This window comes from Epinephelus moara, chromosome 8, assembly GCF_006386435.1.
Source record: "Epinephelus moara isolate mb chromosome 8, YSFRI_EMoa_1.0, whole genome shotgun sequence".
NCBI lineage: Eukaryota > Metazoa > Chordata > Actinopteri > Perciformes > Serranidae > Epinephelus > Epinephelus moara.
In genome coordinates, this window is record NC_065513.1 from 25,742,336 (window position 1) to 25,769,431 (window position 27,096).

The 27,096-nt window shown below is 40.8% G+C and overlaps 1 protein-coding gene across 10 annotated transcripts in view; it reads left to right on the forward strand.

Annotated features, from left to right (window-relative positions):
* The window catches only part of trim36 (tripartite motif containing 36), a 49,369-nt gene extending 22,933 nt beyond the window's left edge, over positions 1–26,436 (forward strand). For all 10 annotated transcript variants that reach the window (XM_050050505.1, XM_050050511.1, XM_050050507.1 and 7 more), the window contains 9 exons: positions 616–711; positions 1,803–1,940; positions 2,209–2,324; positions 5,573–5,694; positions 16,778–16,895; positions 17,019–17,224; positions 20,697–20,880; positions 21,359–21,472; positions 23,131–26,436. In XM_050050505.1, the coding sequence (XP_049906462.1) occupies positions 616–711; positions 1,803–1,940; positions 2,209–2,324; positions 5,573–5,694; positions 16,778–16,895; positions 17,019–17,224; positions 20,697–20,880; positions 21,359–21,472; positions 23,131–23,500 (1,464 nt within the window). In that variant the 3' untranslated portion in view covers positions 23,501–26,436. The remainder of the gene's footprint in view (positions 1–615; positions 712–1,802; positions 1,941–2,208; positions 2,325–5,572; positions 5,695–16,777; positions 16,896–17,018; positions 17,225–20,696; positions 20,881–21,358; positions 21,473–23,130) is intronic.
* The last annotated feature ends 660 nt before the right edge of the window (positions 26,437–27,096 follow it).

Sequence of the window (27,096 nt, forward strand, 5' to 3'; positions counted from 1 at the left end):
TGAGCACACAGCTCTGTGGATTTGATGCAAGGTGGTTCAGTAAGTCGAGGCAGAATCTGTGTGAAACTGAATCTGCTTGTCTGTGTTGACACAAACACCATGGTGCTTAATATTTAATGGGACCATTTGTTCCCCATCATTTTGTGTGCATTGTATCTACAAATTGTTGGAAGATGGATCCAATGTCCTGCAATCCTTCGTCAGCCAGGAAATAGTTTGGGTTTCATTTGCTTTGAACAATAATGCACTGTCATATCATTGTGATACTAGTGAATGCTGTTTGACGCTGACTGCACCCACTGACGCAGGCTCTCACATACAGGGTCACACAGGACACTCTGCATATGTCCCGAACAGCTGCAGCTGCAGTTGTGAATATGATATAAGATGAGAGGAAAATGTTGTGACCCATGTCAGAGCATGGGAATGTGAGCACAAAGTCCCCAAATCCCACTGTATTCCTGAAAAAGCACTTATTTTAATTAACTTTTTGTGTATGCAGCGCAGATATCCCCTCAGCTGTGTATGTTATATCTTATTTGTCGTCTTAGTGCTGCGTCAGTGCTTCAGTTTATGAGACTCACTGTATGTGCTGCTGTTTTTCTCTCTCCTCAGGAGAAGCTGGCCAAGAGTATCCATTACCTCATCAGCAAAGAGGACCAGGTCAGGGCTCAGATTACTGATCTTGAGCAGCTCATCAATCAGACAGAGGTGAGAGAGCTGAGTCATGCTGCAGAAGGTCTTTTTTTCACTCCACTTCCCAAATCACATCTCTTATATGCCCCCTTCAAATCTTATTAGTTTGATAGCTCTTGAAAGCAGAGTTAAACTGTGTTGTCTTTTGTTACACAGTACAAATATTTATATAGCTTTCACAAAACCAGTCAGTTAAGGTGAGGAACAATTCCACATTATCTGTGTACGTATAAGTAAGGTCACTAAACAAACAGTATGCAAACCACACAAACAAGGAAACTGAATTTGCCTACTAGTTTCCCTCCTGCATGTCTGAGTTTCAGCCTCAGAGCTTGTTCCTGTTTTACTTTGAAGCTGGTCCTGAATGGTTAGTGTTCAAACACACCCACGCTTTGGTGTTTTGTGAGAGGAGTGTGTGACTGATGTGTTTGAGATGCTCTGTTTTATTAAACAGTTTTGGGTTCAATAACCCTTCTCTATGTACTTAAATTGTGTAATGTGAACTTTTAAGTTTCTACTTACTTAAATACTTAATATCCTTAAACCTTCATCTGTATTTATAAATCATCTGTCAAAACAAAGTTTTAATACAACAACTAGGGCTGCCCCTGACTAAGAATTTTCCTAGTCAACCAATAGTCATCATTCAGGGCCATTAGTTGACGAGTCGCCCACATGTTTACCATATTAATTTAATTATTAAATTATATGTTTTGGGCGGGGCAACACAATGGTTTGAGTTGAAGGTGTGAGAAAGAATAGTATCAGTAACATTAACACTGTGCTACATTACAGAGAAATACAAAACCGTACTAATGAACCTTCATTAATATAGGCCTATATTTTATCTACAAGTGCACGTCACACACTGAGCGAGCCGCCTGTTAATGACGCAGTCGGCAAAGCAGTAATGATTGTGCTAAGTGGCTAATGGGTAGCTACTGACATGTTTCAGATGATACGTCATGTTTGTAGTCGACCAATGAAGATGAGTTCAACACTACGATAATAACCCATCTACAGAGATGCTTGCATTTGGGGACAGATGTGAGGAGAACATTTTATTTGCTTTGTACAAATTAATAACAAATTTGTTTTTCTTAAAGGAAAATGGCCAGCTAGCAGAGCGCCGAGCCAATGAGCACTTTGAGCGTCTGTTTGAGACGCTGCAGGAGAGGAAGTCGGAGATGCTGAGGTCCATCGAACAGTCCCGAAACCGACGCCTGGACCAACTCAGGGCTCAGGTATGAAATACCAGGACTGAGTTTCACCCCTATTGAGTGTCCTCTACACACATGCTTTTTTACTCCTCATATTTTTGCATGGTAGAAAAATAATTCGTGCATTAAACACATGAAGAGCACATCTTTAATTGTTTCATTGAATGTCTAATCAGGGGATTTTATGGGATTTTCTTTTTTTGAGGATTCTTTTTAATACAAAGCCACCTGTTTTAACGATTTGTAAATACAAAATGTTTTAATGCCCTTCCTTTTTACAAATAATTCCCAGGTGGAGGAGTACCAGGGCATGCTGGAGAACAGTGGTCTTGTGGGCTATGCTCAGGAGGTGCTGAAAGAGACGGATCAGTCCTGCTTTGTACAGACTGCAAAGCAGCTACACACTAGGTAGAGCTGGGTGATAGTGACATTTAACTTGAATGAATGATGAAGAATGAAATGGCACTTGCTGATGTTTACATCAAAGAAAATATTGAAAACCATGTTTAGTAATTCTGGTACAAGACCAAGCAGTTAAGGTATCTACTGTTCATTTCACTTAGCTGAAAGAGTCAGAAGTTAAAGGAATACCTCATCCTCTATCATTTCTATATCAGCTACTCACCCTGTGTTATTGTGATTTTTTTTTTGAAGAAAACTACGTTGTTTGCTTAAATGATTCAGTGAACAAGGAATTCAAAACAAGAGAAAAATCTTGATGAATTGGAGTCATAGGGGTCCAGGTTCAACAACAGCAAAACTATCAGTTTCCAAACTCTCACACAACTTGTGCAGAAGAATCCAAGTCTCATTTTATCCAGTTGTATGCTCAGTACCTCCAAACAGACAGACATTTCTGACAGAACTGCCCTAAAAGGTAAACTTATCGATGCTCTCTTTAAAGCCAGACTCCATTGACAAATACAGTAATTTTACCTCGCTGAACACAGGAGCTGCTGGGCTACCACTGCCTCGATCAGTTAGTTAGTTTAGTGTTTAGTGGGTTAGTTGGGCTACACTGAAGTCACATAATGACAAAGTCATACAAAAACATAAACAAACTACCAATCGAGGCAGTGCTAGACCAGCAGCTGCTGTGTTCAGCGAGGTGAAAAGGACTGTTTTTGTCAGTGGAGTCTGGCTTTGAGGAGACCATATTTAAGTTTCACTTTCTGTTAAGTGTCCTTTTGAGAACTTGTATCATGTTAACTGTAATACTGTGGTTTTGAATTTCAAAAAGTCATAAATTTTGATTATTGCTTATCCAGTCATGAATAGTTAATGGTATGAATGGTATTTAAGATTTGAAACAGTATTTTCAGAGGCCTTATTCAATCACGATATCAGAGTGACCAAAATCCCCCAAATCCCAACAGATGGCTAGTCTTAACATTGATCAAACAACAAAGCCTACAATATGTGGGTATCTCTGGCACTACATTAATGATGTGTGTAAATCCACCTGCTTAAGCTCATGTGATTGAGGTTACAGATTTTTCTGACAAAGCAAAAAGGTTAATGCAATGGATGTCATGGAGTCTTTCCTCTCTTGACTATCTGTACACATCTTATAATGCCCCCCTTAAATCTCTTTTATACTGCTGACAGTGGTGACAGCCAATAGTCTCTGCATTGTGTTTTGATGATGACGGTGAATTCACTGCTGGCAGTTAGACCCTAACATAAAAACACAGACAGTGCTGGTGTCAATGCAGTGATGATCTGTTTATTGCTTATAAGCACTGGGATCTGGGAGATACAAGCCTGGTCTCAATAAAACTATTCAGCATAAAGTCAAATCATAATCAACAGATATATTGCTGTAGCCAAGCTGATAACCACTTACTGATAGATCATAGGACCAACGAGCTAACCTTAACCAGGATCAAAGGTTTCTAGTGTTAGTATAAATTAGATGCTAATGGAGCAGTACACTTAGTCACTCTAGATGCCAATATAGTTACTGGCTCTCTCAGACAGGCTTAGCTCAGTCAAACCTGTTCCCCCAGTGATAGGCTTGTAATGTTGCCTCTGATATTGTGTAGTGAAGTACTAAATATAATATATAAAGTAATATGGTAGCATGGTGCAGTGGTTAGCATTGTCGCCTCACAGCAAGAGTTCCTGGTTCCCCCACCCAGGGTAGGAGGTTCGAACCCCAAGGTGGGGGAACTCGTTTGTGTGGAGTTTGCATATTTTCCCTGTATCAGTGTGGGTTTTCTCAGGGTACTCCAGCTTCCTCCCACAGTCCAAAGACATGCAGGTTAATTGGTGACTCTGATTTGTCTGTAGGGTGAACGTAAGCGCGAATGGTTGTCTGTCTCTATGTGTCAGCCCTGTGATAATGTTGCAGCCTATCCAGGGTGTACCCCGCCTCTTTCGAAATGTCAGCTGGGATAGGCTCCAGCCCCCCCACAACCCTGAACAGGATAAGCAGTTATGGAAAATGAATTAATATAATAGATAACAGCATAGTAATATAAGAATAACACAAATATGTACACCTTACAATTATCAAATAAAGGTAAAATTACTGACGAAATTAACAAGGTTTTTTTCTAAAAGACATAGTAACTATTTAAAGCTCAAATTAGGTATTTAATGTAACATGCAAGAAGCTTGTTTTACATTGGCATCAAAACTGTAACTTACTTTTCTAGATGTAATTGAAACATACCAGGACACATGTTATTAAATTGTACCACTTCTCTAAAATGACAATTAAAATCTTGAAGTACTTGACATTTGCGATGGGAATATGTGAATTAGAAAGGAGTCGGCAATTAACATGACCTATTTTTATACCTAAAACGAACACCACGCTGAAGCATCTCTGGTGTCCTTAAGTTATCCTCCTTCAATTTGCTAAGAGGAAGCTGAACCGGGCCTGACGGAAATTGTTATTGACAGCTTTCACGACTAAAATCCTGACTGTAAACTGTTAAATTAATAATTAGGGAACTTAGTAATAATTACCGGATACATTCGCTACAAATAACAGAAGCCAAACATGATTATTTAACAGGCTGTACAGTCAGACTGAAGTCTCCTCTGACTCATTTGTGTTGCACACATAGAGTTTATAATTAGCCATGCCTCCCAGTTTGCCAGTGGATTTCACCAGTGGGATTTGGTCTGTTTATTTTAGTGTCGAGAGCATCAATCTGATTATGTGTTTGGGTGACGGGAGTGTGTCAGGAACACACGGGGCCACGTGCACATAGGTTACAAACTGAAGGGCAGTTAAGGAGAGACTTATGCAGCAATGTCCAGTCCGTGCTGTGTCTTCTGCTCTAAGCTGAATAATTGATCTCCATTAGCAGCTTTGGATAATCACAAAACCTTTTCACTCTTGAGAGCATGATACTGTAGCCTGCACACTTTTCTCCTGTCGACGACGACTTTTAATCCTCTTTTTCACTTATGAGAGTCAATATAAATATAGATGGAACAAATGATGCCAAAGTTTAAGATGATTATAACATGGTAGAAGACACCTGATTTAATTAGGAGGAAGAGACTGTAAATGAACAGGGGTCGTATTTTGTGTCTTTCTTATTGTATTTGATGAACTAACAAAAGTAATGTAATTGAGGTGAGACTCGCTGATATGAGTTTTTTTTTTATCATGTTATGTCTGCCTTGCATGTTTCCAGGATCCAGAGGGCCACAGAGTCTCTGAGGACCTTCCACCCTGCGTCTGACCCCTGCTTTGACGAGTTTGTGCTGGACACATCCAGAGAAGAAACTCTGCTCAAAGAGATGTGCTTTGGTGGAGGTACAACCAGTTTATTGAAATTAAATGGAGGTCTCATGGTTTCCCCAGATAGAGTATTTATTACAGCTGTACTGTGTTTATTTTTTTAAATTCAAAGTTTGATTGAAGTTTTCGAATGACGCATTGAATGTCCCCCCACCCCCTGCATCACACCTTTAAAATTTAACAGCATTGAGCAAACGATGTAGGTTTTTAGCCACCCTTTTTAGGTGACTAAAATGCACTTTGCTGCAACACCTATCCACCGTAGCACATTGCAGCTTCCGTGCTGGTAGATCTGGTTTATCAAAGACGTTAGCAAAGCAGCACACTACATAAAATAAGCACAGCAGAAACATCAGGTCAGACCACCATGTTCAACTATGTCATCTATAAAAGTTACGGTTATGGCTGAAAATGACGACAGAAATAAACAATCTTGCTGATTTCATATATCTCCGCAATTTAAAACAACTGACCTTTTGTGGTCAAGTGATCGTTGTTGTTAGTGCATCATCATGGTGATTCGGTCATGTGGTTTGAAGCGGAGTATTTCGCTTGTTAAAAAGTGATTACATCAGTCTTTTCTCAACAAATTTTGACTTTTGGACTTAACAATGCTCCGGCACTATTGGAAATGTTTGGATCACACAAGTCAGAAACAATCAGCACCCACTGGAATCCAATGCTTCGAATAGTATAATATTAATAATATTAGAAGAGCCTAATCTTCATCTGCAACTGTGCAGAAATACCCGGGGTGAATCATGAATTGTTTCCATGTCTTCAGGCTGTTTTCTGGCCCCTGTTTTAAGGGGTCCTCTGTTCCAATGTGGTTCCACTGTAGCGTTTCCACACATCATGTCTCACAGATTCACTGTCAAAGGACAAGCTGCAATAGTTTGAACACATACAGCTGGAAAAACTGACCATCAGTTCATGTCAGGGAAATATGGTGACATTTTCTGTTTCTGTGCCTCTCTGAAGATGAAACTGGTCTTTGTTCATGTGTCCTCCAGACCATGACATAACTTGCTCTACAACGCAGAGCTCTGCCACTTTAAAAAGTTTTAACAACATAAGCTTTTGAAAAAAAGACACATGGTCAGAATAAGCTGTTTGTCGTCACCTGTCCATCACATGCACGGCCCTGTGAACTCTGCTGTGCTAAGAGGTCAGAGGTCATCTGTGGGATAAACAGTTACTACCCCGGATACACTCACAGTGGGTTTTACTGCTCTGTGAAGCTTTTTTTCTGGTCTGCTGATTTACAAAAGGCTTGTTCTGTAAACGGCTGCTTAGGTAGAAGTTTCCCAGGGAAGAAAGGAGACATACTTCTCTGGCATATTTAATTTTTCTTAATAAAGAAAATGAATTAGAAGAATTATTCCACACAATTATTCCTCGAGATGGAAGGAAATGTTATAGAAGACTTGGCCAACAAGAGATGCGCATGTGTCTGGTTATATTGTGCCGTAGCACTTTGAAAAGGCTCTTCAAAGACTACTCAGTAAACTCTGGTTGGACAATGACATCACATCTCTGGCCAAAAATGGTCCCTACTGATGGCCAAAAACTGTCATGCGGTGGTGAGGCAGATGGTCAGATTGTGGCGTTGTTTCCACGTCCATTCAGACCCTCTCTTACAAACCAGGAAATATTCATCATATTATTGCTATGAAAAAAACAAATGCATGTACCATTGTTTATTAATAAGACATTTTACAGACAATTTATTTGTTTGGTCTTGAAATGGTTGTGATCAGACATCCACACCAAGGTCCACTGCCCATTTTTCAGTTTGAAAAATATTTTTATGCCATTTATGTATATCTACATGTGAATTATATTCTTGTCTCATCGTTTTGAGTCTGAGGTGTTTGTAAGAGACAAAAATCTTTATCCAAGCTGTCTTTGATCAGACATTGGAAAAGTTACCCTCAAGGCTTTTTGCCAAAAAGTCAGGTGACGTAGTGTCAAGAGGGACAAAGTGCTCGTAAACATAAAGTCAAGGTCAATAAATAGATAAAGCACAGGACTTTCACCCACACGATTGGGGTTGGAGTGCTGCATGGGTTATTTTTAGTTTATTATTATGTCATATTAAGGTTGAATTTTGTCATTGCTGGGACTCCTTGCCTAAATTTTAATTTTGGGACTATTTTTGAACACTATGGGACGTCTTGATTGGATGTTCAAAGAAGTGTCATTCAATGTCTGTGTTTGCTGGGTAAAGTCTGACACCCTCTCACACCTGAAGATTTTGTGGATGTTTAGTCACAGAATAGAAGATTTTGCAATGACTGGGGATCTTGCAGGGTCACTATTTGCAAAACTAGGTTGGTATTAGGAGCTTAACCTTCCAGAGAGTTTCTGTAAACAAGCTTGTGAGAGTACGGATAGATATTAGTGCTGAATTTAAAACCTCACAGGGCAATGAAGGACTGAACAACTTGATAGGTTATCAGACATAACAACAAATAATCAATAAACGTTCCCAGAGCAAAGATCAAAGGTCTGAAAACTGAGCAGGTTGCAGAAATGTCTAAATAATCACAAGAGGGTCAGTCAGAGGCCGCGTCAGTGCCTCACAAGATGAGACCCTTCGTATCAAGGCAGCTGGAATGTGGAATTTAATAAAGTTTTATAATCATTGTCAGATTAAAGGGGGCCTATTATGCTCCCTTCCTCATTCATTTTTGTAGTTTTGGGTTCCTACTAGAACATGTTAACATGCTTTAATGGTCAGAAAACACTTAATTTACCTCATACTGTCTGTGCTGAAGCACCCGTACTCACCCGCTGTCTATAATGCTCTGTTTTAGCACCTGTCTCTTTAAGTCCCCTCCTGAAAAGCCCAGCCTTGGGTCTTCTGTATCTTGGTTTCTGTAACAGAATAGCAGCACTTTATAACATGAAAAATCACTAATAAAGCTACTTGACGAAAATGCTCAGCAGGAATATGATCCAAAATCTGAGAGAAATTAACAACAGCAACCAAGATGATGTTTCCCTGTTGCTGGCATGTAGATACACATAGCAGTGTATGCAGTGTTAACACTTGCAGAAGCATGACGCAGATAACCATATGAAGAAATCCGTCACGATCTGATATCAGTTTGTCCCAAAAGTTGTGAAAACCATTAAAACAGAGTAGTCAGAGCGATCTGGAGCTTGAGGTGTTTGCTCATGGGGATTTCTTTACATACGTTCACCTTTAATATTTGAGTCTTTTGCCACATGTAATAGGAACATTCAACATTGTAACATTATAGGTATGACAGACAATAAGGTAAGCATAACCCCTGTAAGCTGTTAACATGGCTAAAATTCAGTTCATACAGTCAACTAAAGCTGGAGAAGTATAGGTATTACACTGTCATTATCCGCACTTAACATAAGGGTTGAATGGTGTTTATATTGGATCCACCTTTGTCACATTCCTGCCTTAATTGCATAATGATAGGATTGGAGATTGAGATGGACTCTTAACGACTGAGTAATGGTTTCTGACATCTGGCTGCGTCTGGCCGAGGCTTGTTTTACATGCCTTCCTTTCTAACCTGACAACATTATGTGTGTCACTGACTGCAGCTGAGAGCAGTATTGAATATCACTGTTGCAGTTAGTGACGGTTAGTTGTGACAGTTCTTTCAGTCACAGTTAGCCAGAGACAATTGACTGGTGTTTGAGGTTTGGGGGGCATTGTGAAAGAAGAGCCTATAAGGTGGTCGATCTCAATACAAAGTAAATGGTTTAGATTTGATAAGCAGCTGTGCTTCCAGATGTTAGCATTCAAGAAATATTAGAATTATTGATGTATTAAACGTTGCTGACATCGTAGGCAAAGCTGAGGTCACTTTGGCATGGAGCCATTACCCCTCGAGTGGATGCAGCTAACTGACAGTTGTCTCAGTGACTGTTGGCTCTGGGCTTTTGTTGCTACACTGCAGCGCCACCCTGTTGATTTGTTTAAAATCAGTGATGTGAGATTTATCGCTGAGGCGACGGTTGGTTCTGTCGAGACTCGTGGACTAGAAATGGATCATTAAAAGAAGAAACAGTTGGATAATCATTAAACAAATGACAGTGAAGTTGGTGGTTTTTAATCTTTTTAGATCAAATCCTTTGCCTTTTTTGGCAACTATTTAACAGTGTATGTCCAAAAAAATACCAAAAAGCGTCTTTTCTTCCTGTAAATCAAAATATGACATGTGCTTATGCAGCTAACCAGTTTCAACCACTAATGTCATGACATACACACATCAATCAGTCTGCAACTTTTAACCACAAAGAGCTATTATTGAGATAGCTACCTAGCAACAGCATGCTACATTGGATTGTCTTTGTTTCCCCAAAATACTGTGGTTCGGGCCTGAAGGCTAGAATTTATTCACTGTGAGGAAAGTGGTATTTGTGACAGCTCCAGATAATGCACAAGGCATGTGACAGCGGAGTGCCTCAGCAACTAACGTTATATGAAGCATATGATTGGCTTTGTCTCTTCCTCCCTGATGGATATTACTGCCCCATCAACTTCACACCATCAGGGCCTCACTGTTATGACACACCCACATTTGTACAATCAAATCAAATTCCTCCCAACTCTTTATCACACCTGCCTATCCTGTTTCACTCTGAAATTTGTCACAATACTGAAGCTAGATACTCTTGAAATGCAGTTTCACCTGGACTTTTAAGAACACTGGATGCTTACCAATGGATCAAGTGTCTTTTCTGGTGCAAGTCCACACTTGAAGTGAAAAGAAATGATGGGAAATGTCAGGATTTACAGAAGGAATTCTACATGTGCCAACATTTTCTTCAGTCTTTGAAGATCCTTCTGGGCAAATGTAGTCATTAGAGAAGCAACTACTTATAGAAGACACATAAAAAAAGAAAAATATAATAAGAAAGAGGTAGGGGTGAGGGGATTAGAGACATTACACAAAAGGCAGCAACCAGCTGCATCATCAGAACACAGTACACTGTACACAGATGATTCAGATGATTGGACAACCAATTTCGAAGCTGTGGTAGAATGTTTAATTTCACCATCTGTGATGTTTATTTACAGTTTTTGTTATGTATGTTAATTTTATTTTCCTAATCTGAATAATGTTAAAGGAAAGCATTAGTTAATATTAACTCAAGTTTTAAACCAAATTAGCAAAAACCTTACATGTAACTCAACACACACTTTTAGCCTGGCAGAAGTAGAAAACAAACTTAAGTCCTGTGTGTCTGTCATTTTTTGTGTGTGGTTTGTGTCATTAAATGCATCAATATAGCCGCAAACAACTATTTACTATGTACAGATGTAGTGGTGTAACGGCGTCGTGAGCAGAGAATGATGCCACGCTCCCTCTGTGTGTGTTGTTATTCAAGCTTATCTGTTCTTTGTTGTGGGAGAAGGTTTGCTTGCATGTGCATGTAAGTCCTGTGTGGGAAATCCACTGGCTAGCTTATCACCGCCACCCTGCACTGCTCTCATACATCTGTTAGGGCTGCCGATAATACCGTCCCCGACCCACGGCATTATTGCAGAAGCGTAGCAACAAGCCTCTAGACCCCCCACCCCCCACCCCAGGTTACCACCATTAGCTCTGTCAGCACTGTTGCCGCTGTGAGCACCGTTAGCTGCAAGCCAGCTCAGCTGCCTCCATGTTGACAACTATGTACAAACAACATGAATCAGACTCTGAATCATAGATATGCTCAAAATGTCATACAAAGCTCCTTAAACAGTTTTGAGACGTTATATCTTCATGTATTCGTTCTCATCTACAGCATTTAAGTGCAAACCAAACACTATGTAAATATGCTTTAGAGTGGAAAATGACTGAATATTCATCATTTTGCCTCTTGAGACTCTCCTATAATCTCTACACTGGGGATAATGGGTCTTTTTATATAAAAATGTACCCTAAGCGAATCACTGCTGCATTCTTTTGGGAACGTGCTGCATGCAGTCTTTTGGGTGGCTGTCATAGTGATGTGTGTGTTTAATCTAGGCAGCCTGCGGGAGTTACTGAAGCTCTTAGTCTGAGCTCAGAGAGCGAAAAGAAGCTGTAGGGGCCATTTATACACTGCAGTAATTTAATTGAAGTCTTGGCAGATGATGCAGCAGTGAAGAACCACTATAGTATCCCTGGACAGTGCCCCTAAGCTCTTATACGCCCATTACACAGGAAACTGAAAACACATTTATGTTTAGTTTGGAGAAACTTGAGGCTGATTTTAAATAGGAGTCTAAAGTGACTGCAAAGACGTTGCTGTCATGTGTTTTCCTCTTCAGAGTCATAAAAAACTTAAGTGAATACCTCACTGAAAAGTTCTGAATATAATGCCAGCCATCTCGTCAGTCTTTAACACTGCATGTGTCAGGTTTTTCTCAGTGCCTCCACTTTTTCAAGTCACATCTTCCCCTCTTGGATAACGCTGTGTTTGTGCTCTCAAGTGTTAACCCAGCTGTGGCCCCTTTGCAGATTTTGACCCCTTGCTTCACCTCTTGAGAGGCCATGAAAGACTGTGTTGTCACATGTAAATGCCCATTTGTGGTCCATTACAAATTGGAGTTTCCTCAGTGTCAGGCTGAGAACAGTGCTCCTCAACTATTTCCACTTTAGTAGAAAAGTTTTAATTTAATAAACAAAGATACGAGGAGTTGAAGGTCCAGTCGTCTCACATTTGTAAAGGGAGTGTTGGAATGAGAATGGACCCAAGAGAAAGCTGTTTCCTGCAGAGTAACTTGGCCTTGTTGCTCTCTGTCTGGCAGCAGCCTGTACTGTATGTGATCAATGGTGCTGTTCTCTCTGAGTCACTGAACTCTGGTGGCTGCTGCCTGCTGTGTCGGATGGCTCACTGCCCTGTTTGCTTTTTGCCTGTTGTTCCATCTGTTGGAAAACGGGTGAAAACATAAAACCTTTTTGTCATTGTTAGCAGCTAGTTAATCTGAATAAACAGATCTGCATATGTATGCAGGATCTGTTCAGTTTGTAGTCCTGGTAGGATTGACCAATCACATTTGAGCAGGCTTTGGATGCCTGCAGGTCAGATGTCTGCGGAGAGCAAGAAAAGGTGGAATGCATCAGCCAAGAGGCAGTATTGGAATCCAAGGGCTATCATATGAGGATTTAGATATTTTTCCAGATTTGTCTGCATTCATATCATAGAATACTGTTTTGTGGACTCCTGATTTGAGTTTGGCACTTCAGCTGCTACCATCTTGGTTTTTTGGAGCCACAATTGACCATATTTGGGCAAGTGGCTGGTGCTGTGGAGGAGTGAGGGGTGGATCTGACTGAAGCTCGGACACTATCAGCAGACAGCCTGTCACTCAAAGCGGCCCGCCCTTAAATATGCATAACTTTTAAGCTTTAATAAAATGCAAATGGGTGAGTTCAGTTGTATAAAAAGTCATCCCTGTACAGTTTTCATGAAGGGGGGAATTAGCTATTTCTGCTGTAAAGTTGGTCATTTTAACATGGGCGTCTGTGAGGATGGACTGGCCTCCAGAGCCAGCCTTGAGTGGCCATTCAAGGAACTGCAGTTTTTGGCACTTATGTGTTTGCCTCATTTTTCAGCCCCGCTTGGTTGCCACTTGATTTCTATGCAGATATCTGTTTACAAAGATTAGCCAAAATGTTGTCTGGGTCTTTCTCAAGTTGCCAGTCAAACCATAAACGATGAGCAGTGCATTGCCTTGGATATCCACTGGCTACAACGAAATGACTGAAATATTGGCTTATCGTTGTCAGACTGATGGCAGAGGTGTTCCGACATTGGCTTGTTTGTCACTTGATTTACAGTGGAGTGATAACTCATTACTTTGCTTGCTTACTACTGAACTTACATGAGAGTGCTTTTGTTTTGTGACATGAGTTGAAAAGGAAACAATCAAAGTCTCTGCTCAGACAGTTTTGTTCTGTAGTTTTGTTCTGTGCCCATTAGTCAACAGATGAAAATGAAAAGAGCCAGAGTTTACTTTAAAGGCTATTTTTGATTCACTCTCCCTGGCGAGATGTTTAAGACACCCAAAAAATCTAATAAAATGAAATCTGCAAAGTTTAGGCACAGCAGCAGAAACAAGAAAGGTAATTTAAAAAAAAAAAAAAAAAAATCCTGCATGTAAGGCGTGGGCGACACGGCGAAAATCTTCTGTCACGGTGTAGGTAATTTTATATCATGGTAATGATATACATCATGATGCAGTAAATGTTCTGTGTATTCAATTAAGAAATGGTTAAAAATAACCATAGATTACTTGATCACATTTGATGCATTTTTATCTTTTTGTTTGGAACTTCCATACAAGCAAAAAACAACTGCTTCATGTGAGACAACACTTGAGTTAGTAACAAAAGACTCAAACCAGTAAAACTGAAATTCTTTCATCAGGGAAGCTCTGAGGTTCCAATAAACAATAACTTTAAAGTGTTACAGGTCTGCCCAAATTACGTTACTTTATGAGGCTGCTGGACTTGCGAAATCATGCAGGAATCCAGCCCTGATCTGCTACATAGCCTGACCTGAATAGCTGCTGCAGTAGAAACAGGTTTTCCCAAATCTGTAGTGGTGGACACATTTCTGCTGACCATGCTCAACCCTAACATGACTGTGTGGTTGTACATGAAAATGCACTGGGCTGTTAGAGGACACAAGCTCTCGAAGCAAAGTTATGTCTGGGAGAAAAAGACTTTGGAGACTGAGGATTAGCTGAGAGACTTTTGAGGCCCAGAAAGCTCTGTGTCAGTGGCGACACTGGTCAGCAAGGGGAATCTGCCTGTAGGGGGAAAGTGCTTTAGAAAAGAGAGGGTTTGGGAATGTCAAAAGATGGATAACATGGGAAGAATAAAGAACTAGAGGGATGGAAATGGTACAAAGGAGATGAGGAGGGCAATTCTCACAGGGAGAATGAATGAAGCATGCAGAGAAATGCCTTGATCTTAGAGAGAAAAGAGGGTGACCTACATGGTTACAGTAATGTGATTCTGTTTCTGGAGAAAAATGAGCTCTGGGCTGTGAGAACAGTAAATGATAAGGTGCATGGAGTGGATTATATTGACATCAATGAGAGGATGGATGGGAAGTGGGCTACAGTAGATGACTGTAAAGGTTGATGCTTTACAGGAAATCTTTACAACCACCACATGGAGAGAACAAACAGGAAGTATGGTGAGAAAGTGGAATAGAAGAAGCAGAATGTGGTGTGACGCAGCCATGGTAAAGAGATGGAAGAAAATTGGAGGTGAAAGTGGGAGAGAGGAGGAGAGAGGTGGTGTTGGTGGTGGGGGTGCTTTACAAAGTGCATTTCCTGGCAGCGCGTCTATGTGAAAACCTCTTAACAGGCTCCATTATGCAAGACAGTCTTGTCCATTGTCCTGAGTGGATAGTCCTGATCCCGACAAATCTAATCTTTGCCACACTCACACTGCGGCATTTGCTTAAACCCAAGTTATTGAGCTGAAACATTATACTAAGCATGATTAAGACTCAGAGATTTTACTGGAATTTAGTAGGTTTTTCATTTATGCATGAGATCTGTTGAATTTGGCAAATCACCAGAAACAAGTTCTTCAGCATGAACCTCTGCCATGTGCAGTATGTTTAAAACTTGGATTTTGTTCGCTGAATATTGCACACATTAAGCACAAAATCTTAGACTGAAGGTGGGGGAAACTTAACTTTTAAATGCATTGCGATTCTCTCTTGAAAGATTACGTCTTGATACAGAAAAGTCAATGTGGATGGTAAAACATAATGAACATAAACATGTGCATCATGTTAACGTCCCAAACTAGGGTACTTTTTGAGTTTTGGTAAGTGTAGGGTCTGCAGGAAACAAACTAAAAGTCGCTGAGAGGCTGGGCCTGGTTAACTTGTCTGACACACCAACAAAAGATCCACTGATATCCAAAAATTTGTTAAATACATGTAAAAGAAAAATAATCGACTTATTATATTGTGCACAAACTTGGAATCAAAATGATCACAGTGAAAAAAGTGCGGTCAATAAAAAATACAGTGACCCACTCACCCTCTCTCTACAACCAAAAAAAAAAACCCACACAGGTGAAGATGAGATGCTGATATAGATTATGACACTATAGAGTGTCACCGCCCATACCCGTGTGACCCCACTCTCCCAATAACCCCAATCACAAAATATATAATATTCTAAAACACTAACCAAAAACATAACAATACAGAAATATAAACCATCCCAAAACTTACTTATCTTACAAAATCCATTCCTTGCTAAATTAATTCATGGCTCCAACGGTGAAAATGGACAAATGACAATGCAGTGCGCCGCAGATGGATGCAATCCAGCCCACATTTGAGGAAAAAATTAAAGGAATTAAATCATGTATAGGAATTAAAACAAAATTTGATGCATCAACATCAAGCGGCAACATGCAAATGCCCAAAACTGCAGTTCTGTGAATGGCCACTTGAGGCTGGCTCCAGAAGCAAGTCAATCCCCATAGACCCCCATGTTAGAATGCATGATGTTACAGCAGAAATAAACATGTTTACAGCCTGGTACAAAACACTCCGCTCTCTATAGCTAATTTTCTCCATCATGGCAACCGTACGGCCGTTACATTTTTTGATAACACCTGTTTACATTTTATCAAGGCTTAACGTTACACATAATGAAGGGCGGGCCACTTTGAGTTACAGGCTGTCTGCTGATAGTGTCCTCGGCTTCTCAGTCAGATCCACCCCTCGCTCCTCCGCAGCTCCTGCTTCTTGTCCAAATATGTCTTCTGACTCCAAAAATCCAAAATGACGATGGCTGAAATGCCGAACTCAAGGCTTCAAAATGCTATTCCACAAACCAGTGGGTGATGCCACCGTTGCTATGTCCATTATTTTTACAGTCTATGATCAAGATGCATCAATAATCATTTTATAAATGCATCGTAGCCTTCTGAATCAGAATTGAATTGTGAGATTCCCATCCCTATTTTTAGTACCTCTTGTTTATTTACTACATGTAAGTTATTAGAGCATGACCTACGTTGACTATCTTGCAATTTCTGATTTACATTTTACTAATTTGTTATCTTGCTTTTCTTTTCTCACTCCTCTCCAGTTCCGGACCCTCCTCTGATTGATTTGTCCAACAGCAGAGTCTATAATGAGGCATCAATCTGCTGGAGGCTGTCTGACGATCACCTACCTACAGATCACCACGTGCTTGAATACCGCAGGTGGGTGCACACATACAAAGAAATACCAGCAAGAGACGAGTGGAGGATTGTGTAGGTTCACAGACAAGCTATAGCTAAGTGGAAGAATCTAAATGACTTGCTGATATACTTCTTTTTCTCCAGACTCGGAGGCCCGGGCCAATCCCCGTCCCAGGAGGACGGTGAGGACAGTGGTGTCTGGAGGGCTACAGACAGGGTTTATGGTCCCAGCACTGTGGTGTGTGACCTGGACCCTGACAGCCTGTACGCCTTCAGGGTCCGAAGCTGCAGGAACTCCATGTTCAGCCCCCACAGCCCTGAGGTCACCTTCCACACTCCTCCTGCACCAGGTAAGACTGAGAAGTGAGGGGAAAGTTTCCAGTTAATTTGCTGCACATGTCTGTTCCCTTTTCTTCCCCCATGATGGGTGTGTGCTCTTGGTCCGTCCTTTGAGTCTGAAGTTGGACATAAATGGAGGAGGGAATATGAGGAAGAGAAATGTTGAGGCAATGTGAAGATGTCGGTTGAATTCCTGAAGACAAAAACAATGGCAGAAACTTTTCATTAAGCTCAATCAATTCAGTCTGTTACTGTTGTTGATGCTAAGTGTGTTAATGAAGTGACAGAGTGTTATTATGTACAGGAGAACCAGCCCCTGTTATTGGGCCTCTTTTGGCCAAAGCAACGGCTAAGCTCCTCTAACCCGTTTATTTCTCTGAGCACGTCTGAATGTTCTGCATTTGGATTTTAGGAAAGACTATCAGATGACAGCTGCTTCACTGTTTTTGAATTTAGAATTCTCTTGCACGACAGAGGTAATAAAGCACAATGGCGTTTTAGTTTATCACCATGGTGATGGCTTTTGTCTCAGATGGCTGAAACCAATATAGCTTTTGTCTGAGTGTGTGGGAGTGGAGGGTGCTGTACAGCGCGACAGCTTGGAAAAGAAACCTGCAGTTGCATCTGTTGCAAGCATTTTAGGCATGCCTGACAGACGCAAAGCGGAATTCATTAACAACAATCATACTCCCCAACCATCTGCTGAACTTGAATTCAGATCCTATCCGCCCAGTAAGGGACTGTGTTGCTTTGATTCATGTTCTGCTCGGCAATTATTTCATTCTCCTCACTGGTTGCGCTGATTATTCATACTGTCAGAGCGAAGTCTGGGATTTCCAGAGGTCTTTTCTGTGGTACTGTCACTTAGTTTTGACACACTCCAGACTCCCCAGTTTCCCCTCCCGTGGCAGGAGCCTGCATCAAAGTCAGTCTGTTGCACACATGCATACATGACACGTCACTCTCTGCACAAGCCTTGTCATTTGTGTTGTGATGGGAGCTTCCACATTCCTGTGCTCTCTGGTTCGTGTAAGACTGGGTGGATGGATTCACTGTGCGTCAGTAATGAGGTGACATTTCAGGCCAGGGTGAAAGGCAGAGGACAAAACATGAACTGGCGCGCACACACACAAAAAAATGCTACTCATGACGAAGCATGAGTGGACATAGTTACAGACAGCAAACGTGTTCAGCCATACCCTTAAAATTATAAGCGCATTACAACGTGTAAGCACTTAGGTCTTTGCTCATCCGCGTTTGTCAGTCTTGGGCCCAATCCCATTTCCTGTTTTTACCTCTGCTCCTCATTTTCAAAGGTCCCTTTGTCCCCCAGAAAAGAGTTACAAGGGATAGTGGCTGAAATCTTCCCCTATGAAATGGGACAATCCTCCAAGACCCAGATATGTCATTAGTATCATCATCAATAGGGTTTACTTAAAAAAACATGACTATCTCAGTGATGGGATTATCACAGTGACATTTGCCATTTATCTGATGGAGACAGAAAAGCATGGACGCTAGCAATTGGTTCACAACTAACTGTCACACTATCATTGGATCAAACATGTCATCAAATAAAAAAGAACACTGCCATGTGATGCTCTGAAGGCTAATGTTAACAGCCTGTCCTCCTACCCTGCCAGTCTGCACTAGTAGCAGAGGAGCGGTAACAAGCACAGTTACTTTGCTTCTGGACTTAAGTTAAATTTTGGGCGTCCTATGCCATCAAGGGAGGAATCGGTCATAAAAATATGCCAGAATATGGGACTGTGATGGTCTCTCGTCACAAGCTACCCAGACATCAGCATACCACTAGCAATGTCTTCTTTAATGGTTGTCATGAAGTAAAGAAGCATAATACATTGAAAGAACATAATGCAATAGTTATCGTAATATTTACATTTCTATGAACAAAGACGGTACATTTGAGAGTTTTGTTTATTGCTTGTGTGGCCATCTTGCCAATGATTTCTCATAACATTTGGTTTGAAGTGTGCCTCTGGAAACTCTCCATTTGAAGGACCGTGTAGCCCTAACACTTTGCTCTACCCCTTTATTCCCCACAAGAATAAGAAGGACACCTTAAGGTGCCCACTAGCTCACCTGGTAGAGCAGGCACCTCATGTACAAAGGCTGTGACCTTGCTGCAGCGGCCGTGGGTTTGATTCCAACACACGGCCCTTTGCTGCATGTCATCCCCCCTCTCTCTTCCTCTTTCACGCTATGACTGTCCAATCAAATAAAGGCAAAAAGCCCCCCAAAGGAAGGACAACCTACCCCTAGACATGAACACGCAAAACGAAGGGGTAGGGCTAAGTGATAGAGGCACAGAGTGTTTTGGGATTGAGCCTTGGATTGAGTCATTTGATGAGTAATAACCCAGCATGGACCCAGCATCTCTAACAGCCAATATGCTGGTTGTGTTGAAAAAAAAATTCCCTTTTTGAGCCCATGGATGCTGAACTTACAGATTTCAAGGTCTGATTGTAGTTGAGACACAGTTTTCTATCCCAGGTGCTCATCACTTACTCACTGTTAAAAAAAAAAAAAAAAAAAATCTATACTATAAATATCTAGGTCTACTTCTTCACTGCATGTCAAATTAAAATATCGTTGCTTTGGGACTAATTTCATGCTGCAGCAATTACGTTTGCCCCCGTTTTTCTTTTATTATTTATTTAATGACTGGCAGCATTAATTTACAGCACGGAGCAGATGTCACAGCTTCTCTGCAACATGGGTGTAGAAAACCTCAGCTGAGCCGATCCATTGTTTTATTTTTTTTTGAGTGAACACAACTAGTGTTGGTGAACAAAAAATTAGGCTTTAAGCTTCTAGTTTAGCTCGACAAGATAACTGTCAGTATCGGTGCATCCCTGCTACATAGCTGCAGCATTGTCTTTTCACCCGTTAGTCATGGTAATACTATTATCATTATCATGGCCTAGTTGTTGGAAGGACTTCCCTAGACGCATGCAAATTAACCGGTCTTCCCCAGTGTAGACCCTGGATTGCATGGGACGGTTGAGTGAACAGGCATAATCATGTACCCTGGATTATTGTAATCGTGGCCTTTGGCCCACAAACTATTTATAGAATGCATTTAATTGCACCCAGATGATGAATATAAATGGCAGCTGCACATAAGAAATGAGGATAGAGTTTCATGGCTGTTACTCTTCACAGTGTGATGATGATGGCAAGTATGTCCTTGTGTAGTGCTTTAAGATTGTGCTATAGCGCCCTCATGTGTCAGCTCTTCTTACCTACCCAGCTCCAGTTCCCTAACGGAATAAACAACTGTCTTTTGCATGAGTTGTGTGCACTCACATTTTTTTGTTTTCCTGAGCTTAATGATTTCTTTCTTCTAATCTCTTCTCCTCCTCCCTCCTTTGCCCCTGTTTTGTCCACATTTCTGTCTTTTTGTCTTCTCTCCCATTGTCCATCCTCTGGCTCATTCGCCCCCTGTCTCTTCACATACAGCTTTTGGTTTCCTGTTCAGCGACAAGTGTGGCTTCAGCACGGAGCGGCTCATTCTGAACAAGCGACGGGACACTGTGGAGAGTGTAGCGAGCATGGCCTTCCTCCTTGCAGCAGAGCGTGTGCAGACGGGCAGCTACATGCAACTCGACTACATCATTGGGGACACGGGCATCTCTCAGGGAAGGTACGCTGAAAACTGACAAGACTGGGAGTTTGCAAAAAAGAAGTTGTGATCAGCAGTATATTAAATTTGTTGCTTAACAAATTAATGTTGCAAAATGAGGCTAAATGTTGGGAAAAAAGGTATGAGCTGTACAATCATCTGATAATTAGAGTTAAATTTAGGCAAAAACGACAGAACAGAGGCACTGTAGCATGCAGTGTGAAAGCTTTCTGGTTTCTTGCTCATTAGACGACCAATATGTCATGCTGTCTGGATATAAAATATTCAAGAGAGAGAAATTAGAGATGGAACTTTATTTTTGAGCACAAGGTGGTGGGATTATTAAACTGCCAGTCTTTATCGTCTTCACCTCCATTCAGAGAGTGAGGTGATGTTTTGCACCAGGATTGTCAGAGGACACATCAGAAAATTATCTCAACAATGGATCATTAAATTTGTAGTCCTGCAGTAAAAAGTAATTGCTCCGCATGTTTTTCAGACACTTTTGGGCCTTCAAGGTGGAGCCGTATTCCTACATGGTTAAAGTTGGAGTGGCCTCTGACTCGAAGCTGATTGAATGGTTCCACAATCCCAGAGATACCAGCAGCCCAAGGTAACTGCAAGTGTGCAGGACACACAGCTGTCATATACAATTTGTCCACAATCTGTCGACATGTGATGAAATTAAACTGTACAAATTCTGTTTGTTTACCGTTGCATACCTGACTGCAGCACAGACAAACAATCTCAGCACAGCGATAAGTGTGTTTGAGTCATACCTAATCCTGTGATGTAAGAGAACCAGTATAAACTTGTAAAGAGCTTACTCTCAGACAAAGCCTGCTTTTCTCACAGGATCAGCTCATGTAAAAGCATGTAAAGGAACACATTTATTTACGCAAATGCATGTTAAATCTATGGTAATTACATAATGTACACGAAGTGATAAACAGTGGGCAGCAATCAACTAGTTATTTGGAGGGTGAGTGTGTATTTTTCCCTCTGTAGAAAATGCCTGAAAAATCACAAGTCCTTCTTTTCTTGCTATTGTCGTTGTTTTTTTGTTTTTGAAAGGAATAGATAAGTAATAATAATACATTGGATTTATGTAGCGCTTTTCTAAGTATAAGTAATAGCAGTGTGTTAATGTAAAACAGCTAACATCAAAGGTTAACACAGCTCTCAATTAATAGCCAAGAATTCACTGGTTCAAGTCCCTTGAAATATGAATATTAATATTAATAATTGTTCCTTTTTGTCTTCTTTGATTTTAAATTGGATGCATGTGTATTCTGGACTGTTGGTTAGACAAAACAAAACATCTGGAGACATCACCTTTGAGCTCTGGGGAAATATGATGGGCCTTTTTCTCTATTTTCTGACATTTTATACACCAAATGATTAATTGATTCTTCACACACTTAGGATGTGTTGGGACGGATCTTTAACCTACTTCCTATTTTACACATGATTGTGATCCTGGCTCTAAGGGTCCTGACACACCAAGCTGGTAGTTGGCCGTCAGTCAATGTTAGGCAATCGGTGAGCATCTGTTGCCCTAGTTTTTGCAGTGTGTCCTGCACGGATAGCACTCATCGGCCACTTACGCCTGTTTTTTGGCCGATTTAAGCATGTTGCAATGAGGCTGGGGGAGCCTGTCGGTGAATGAAATTGCTCTGATTGATTGGCAGTGTAGCTGAGTTGATGACATTAGCCAGTTGTTTACTTTCCTCACTTTAGTTTCTAAAGTTAAGAGGGCATGAGATCAAAGCAAACGTATTATCAGGTCAGATTGTGGTATTTGCAACTGAGGTCTTCAGCAAAAAATAGTTTATGATTGTTTGTGCCATTTGTTCACTAGTGCGCGATAAATATCCTTCTTTCTTTCAACACTGAGTTGTGTTGTTAATGTGCTAACTGGCTAACTAGCATCTTGAAGCTGTCCTCTGGTTTCCCTCTTTGAATGAAGAACACAGTCTATCGCCGCCTGCTGCATTGGCGTTATTTCATCTCACACAGGTGCATAGCTGGCCATTGTCTTTAGTCTTTATGGTGTGTGTTCATGTGCCACTCTTTGGCCAAGACACAGGCTACGTAAAGCGCCACAACAATTGGGCTCCTTCGTCACTAGTTCTTTGATGTCTCTAGTTCTTTGAATTGATGGCTCGGTGTGTCTGGGCCATAATATAGGTTTCAAAACATTTGATACAAACTGTAAGAACCTTAAGTCTATATGCCCATTAATCGTCTCCTTCTTCTTCCCTTCACCAGGTATGACCATGATAGTGGGCATGACAGCGGCAGTGAAGACGCATGCTATGAGCTCTCCCAGCCCTTCACCCTCCTCACCCTCGGCATGGGCAAGCTCTTCATCCCCAAGGCTTCCTCATCCTCTTCCGTCTCCACTGCAAACGCACCAGCCGGTGACCCCGGCAACCGCGTGCTTCCCATGCCACAGCGCTTGGGTGTATGCCTAGATTACGACGCATGCCGGGTGTTTTTCTACGATGCAGACACCATGAGGTGCCTTTACGAGAGGCAGGTGGATTGTTCGGGAACAATGTATCCAGCTTTCGGTCTCATGGGCAGCGGCAAGGTTCAACTGGAGGAGTTCATCACCGCTAAGAGACTGACCTTCTGAGGAGGGACGAAGCACATTGATGCTGCTTAGTCTTTGGTGTGTCCTGAGAAGAGCGGTTTTTATTGACAGGGTGATGGAGTACAATCCAAATAGATTTTCTGAAGGTCAGATGAAGCAGATGTGATCAGGGCCTTTAGTCCTAAATGTGAAAATGGGATCTCTGCTAAAGAGTGGCCTATTTAGAGTTGGCATGATTAATGTATGATGCATACACAAGAGTATGACGCTGAATATTAGTGTCCACATACAAAGGTCTTCAGAGGTTGGTATGTGAAAGGTCTTCTCTACATACCAAAGTCTCTCTTTATTGTATTTGACATGGTTTTAATCGCCAGCTATGATCAGCTGTTGTCCAGTTAGCTGCGAAGTTAGTCTGCAGCGACTTTAAATATTTGTTTTAACATGAAACGCCTTCGAGCTTACACTTACACTTCCTCTTTTGCCAGGTACATGTTTATAGATTATTTTGTGTGTGTATTAATTATGGGTGATCTTTCTGGCTCTTCTCTGTAACTACTTGTCGAAACGTAGCAGCATAGATTTAGATGTAACCTTGGTGGACCTGAGAGCCTTGTAGCTACTTTAAAGCTAGCGCCTTCGTGCCTTTTTTTTTTTTTTTCATAGGAAATGGGTCCCTTACTGTTTAGTGTCATTGCACAAGCACCATGAAAATACTTCTCAACATAAATACTGTATGTGTTTTTACTGTAGGTGGTTTGATCACAGACACTGGTGTCAAAGTTATAACCTTACTATTATTCATTATACTTACCTATTTACTCTTGACTCTATCACAGTTAACACTACTTTTCCTCCTTGTCACAGTTATGTTCAGCTGTTTTTGCACAATGATGAATGAAGCTGCGCACATGATAATCATCACATTTGATCACTACCTAGTTAGCTTCTTCACGATAAACATTGTAGACATACTTTCACACTTTCACGCTTTCACGCTCGCAAAAAGCGTTCACATTTGGAGTAGTCGCTTAGATTTTAAAGCCTCTCACTGTTTGCACAGCACTGAATGTGACTCCAACACCATTTAACCAGCCAGGTACCAGACCACCAGGTACTTGTTGTCAGCGTCAGTTTGACAGCTGCAAAGTCACTCATAGCCAAAGCGTGTTGGTTCTGGTGCTGACTCAAGTGCAACACACCGCTCTGTGGCCTAGCAGCCTTTAAACACAGTTTAAAAACAAACAAAAAAAAGTTATTCAGGTTCTTACAGAAAGTGCTATCACAAAACACACTTTGCTATCAAAACCACCGTTTACTTGCAGTGCAGACACACAAAGTGTAGCATATTGGGATGTCACCGTTGAGTTTGGCTATCAGACAGATCACCTAAGTGGTTGATTGGCTTTGATTACATCAGCTCAGATATTTAAGTCTGAGAGAGCACACTAGAGAGACTTTTCGCCGGGCGACCACACTTGTTTTTGTATAGACGTATACTGTATATGTGCCTGCACGTTGGTTTGTTTGTACATTCATGTATATTTTGATTTCTGGCGGGTTAGGGTAATCGGTGTGTGTGTGTTTTCTCAGGTTTCTGGCCCTGACTGGGGCCCCAATGCTACCTACCTCTATCCGTCAGGCCTGGAAAACCTTAACTACTGTACCTTTCCTCGCAGAAACAAGTTTGGTTTGATTTGCAGCTTTGTCCGCAACAGTCCGCTCAATATCTCCGCCTTCTCTTTAAACGTCAGATAATAAGCTGATCTTTCAGAACGTTTGATTTATTTTCCATGTACATATTAATTCAGAGTATATTATTTTCAGTGAAATAAAGTACATCTTAAATAGTTATGTTATTAGTTGGTGTTTGCTTGTGGAACGAGATGTGTATCACTATTGGTGGAAATTACTGTAACCTGTTCAGTTGCCTTTGTCAAGGGAGTGTTTCTCAAATGGTACTAACAACCTTTTCTTCCTCCTTTTTTGTGGTGTTGGTTTGATTAAGTCAGTTTAAATGTTTAGATATATAGTGTGGAACACATTATGGGTTTTTGTTCTGGGTTAAACATTCAATGCTTCATGTAGCCGGACAGAAACCTTCTCCAATTTAAAAAAGAAATATTGGATTTCTGTGACTGTACATATATTTTGTCTCACAGGTGTTGTTTGCTCTATTATTTTCACTACACTTTTCAGAGGTCACAGGCCTGAACCCTGATCCCTGTACTTTAAGAATTGACTGTTTGAACATCTTTAAAACAAGTCTATGCATAAATGAATTGGCAGGGCAGGTTCACGTTTTTATTTCCATCACAGAATGTATTCCTCTTTCTTACCGCTGAATGTTCGCTGGTTTTCTTCTCTTGGTTCGTTCCACTCGGGGTCACAGCACAGTTGTTTGTAGTTATAGAAATCTGATAAAAGGCTTGTCATTTCAACATCTCATCTGATTTTAAAGTAAAATGCATCCTAGCCTGCTTTTTTAGTAACGAATTTAGAACCAAATATTTTGCAGGCTGGCTCTCAATCTAATTCCAAGCTAGCACTTTAAAAATCTGTAGCATGTCAGCAAGTGTTTGGCTCTGCAGGTGTGTATCTTAAATGTATGTGCAATATTATGAAACAGGCTGTAGAAAAGCGTTTAGACAGACATAAGCCTATCGAGACAATTTGCACTGTAATTAGTTTATAGTTTACTTTGTGGTTTAAAGTGGGGTTTTCCTCGATACAAAGTTTAAACACTACTTGATTTGTAAATGTGTTTGTTTTTGAACTGAACTCTAAATTAGTGACAGTGCACTTGTCTTTGTGTGTTTTCTCCAGAGGTTTTGGATGTGGTGTGTAAGTGGTGGGTTTCTGTATGTGTAGTATGTAAAGATGTGGAAATATTGTTCTCTGCTCTGATTCCTGGAAATGCTACACTCTTTAATTTGCTGTGTGGGGACTTCATCAAATAAAACTAGTGTGTTTTTAAATCTACTTTGTCTCTTTAATGATATTGTAAAATTATTTGAGCTGTTGTGTCATTACTCTAGATTTAGATTAATTTAGCAGAGGTGTAATGTGCAGATGTTCGGGCAGGCTGTTTGATACCACTTTGTGAAACCTATTACCCTTAAAACATGAGTCTTTCAATTCTTGCATTGGAATTTATTCCTTGCATAAACATGTCAAGTCAATTTTATTTAATCAGCCCAATATCACAAACCATAATTTGCTTCATGGAGCTTTATAAAGTATACAACACAATTTGGCCTTTTATTGTGATAAAGAAAACTTCCCGCAACAAGCCCTTTATCAGGAAACAAAGAAATGCCGTCATGCATGCAGTACATGTTTGAGAACTACCACAGATCTTCATGTTTACATATCTCGGCACTGTGGAAACTCAGCAAAACCTTAATCTTTCTTTTAATAGTTCAGCTGTTCAGGCATGTTTAGGATGTCTTAATACTTCTTTGTAGTTTCACTGGGACATTTGCTTTCGAAGATGAGTTGATTGCACATAAAACAAAATTAGAGATTAAGTGGGACACAGAATTAATTAGGCTAGGGAAAAACTTTATAAGTATCACTGCAAACATGGATTAGTAACTTAGATAAAAATCTACCATACATCAAACACACAGTATAAC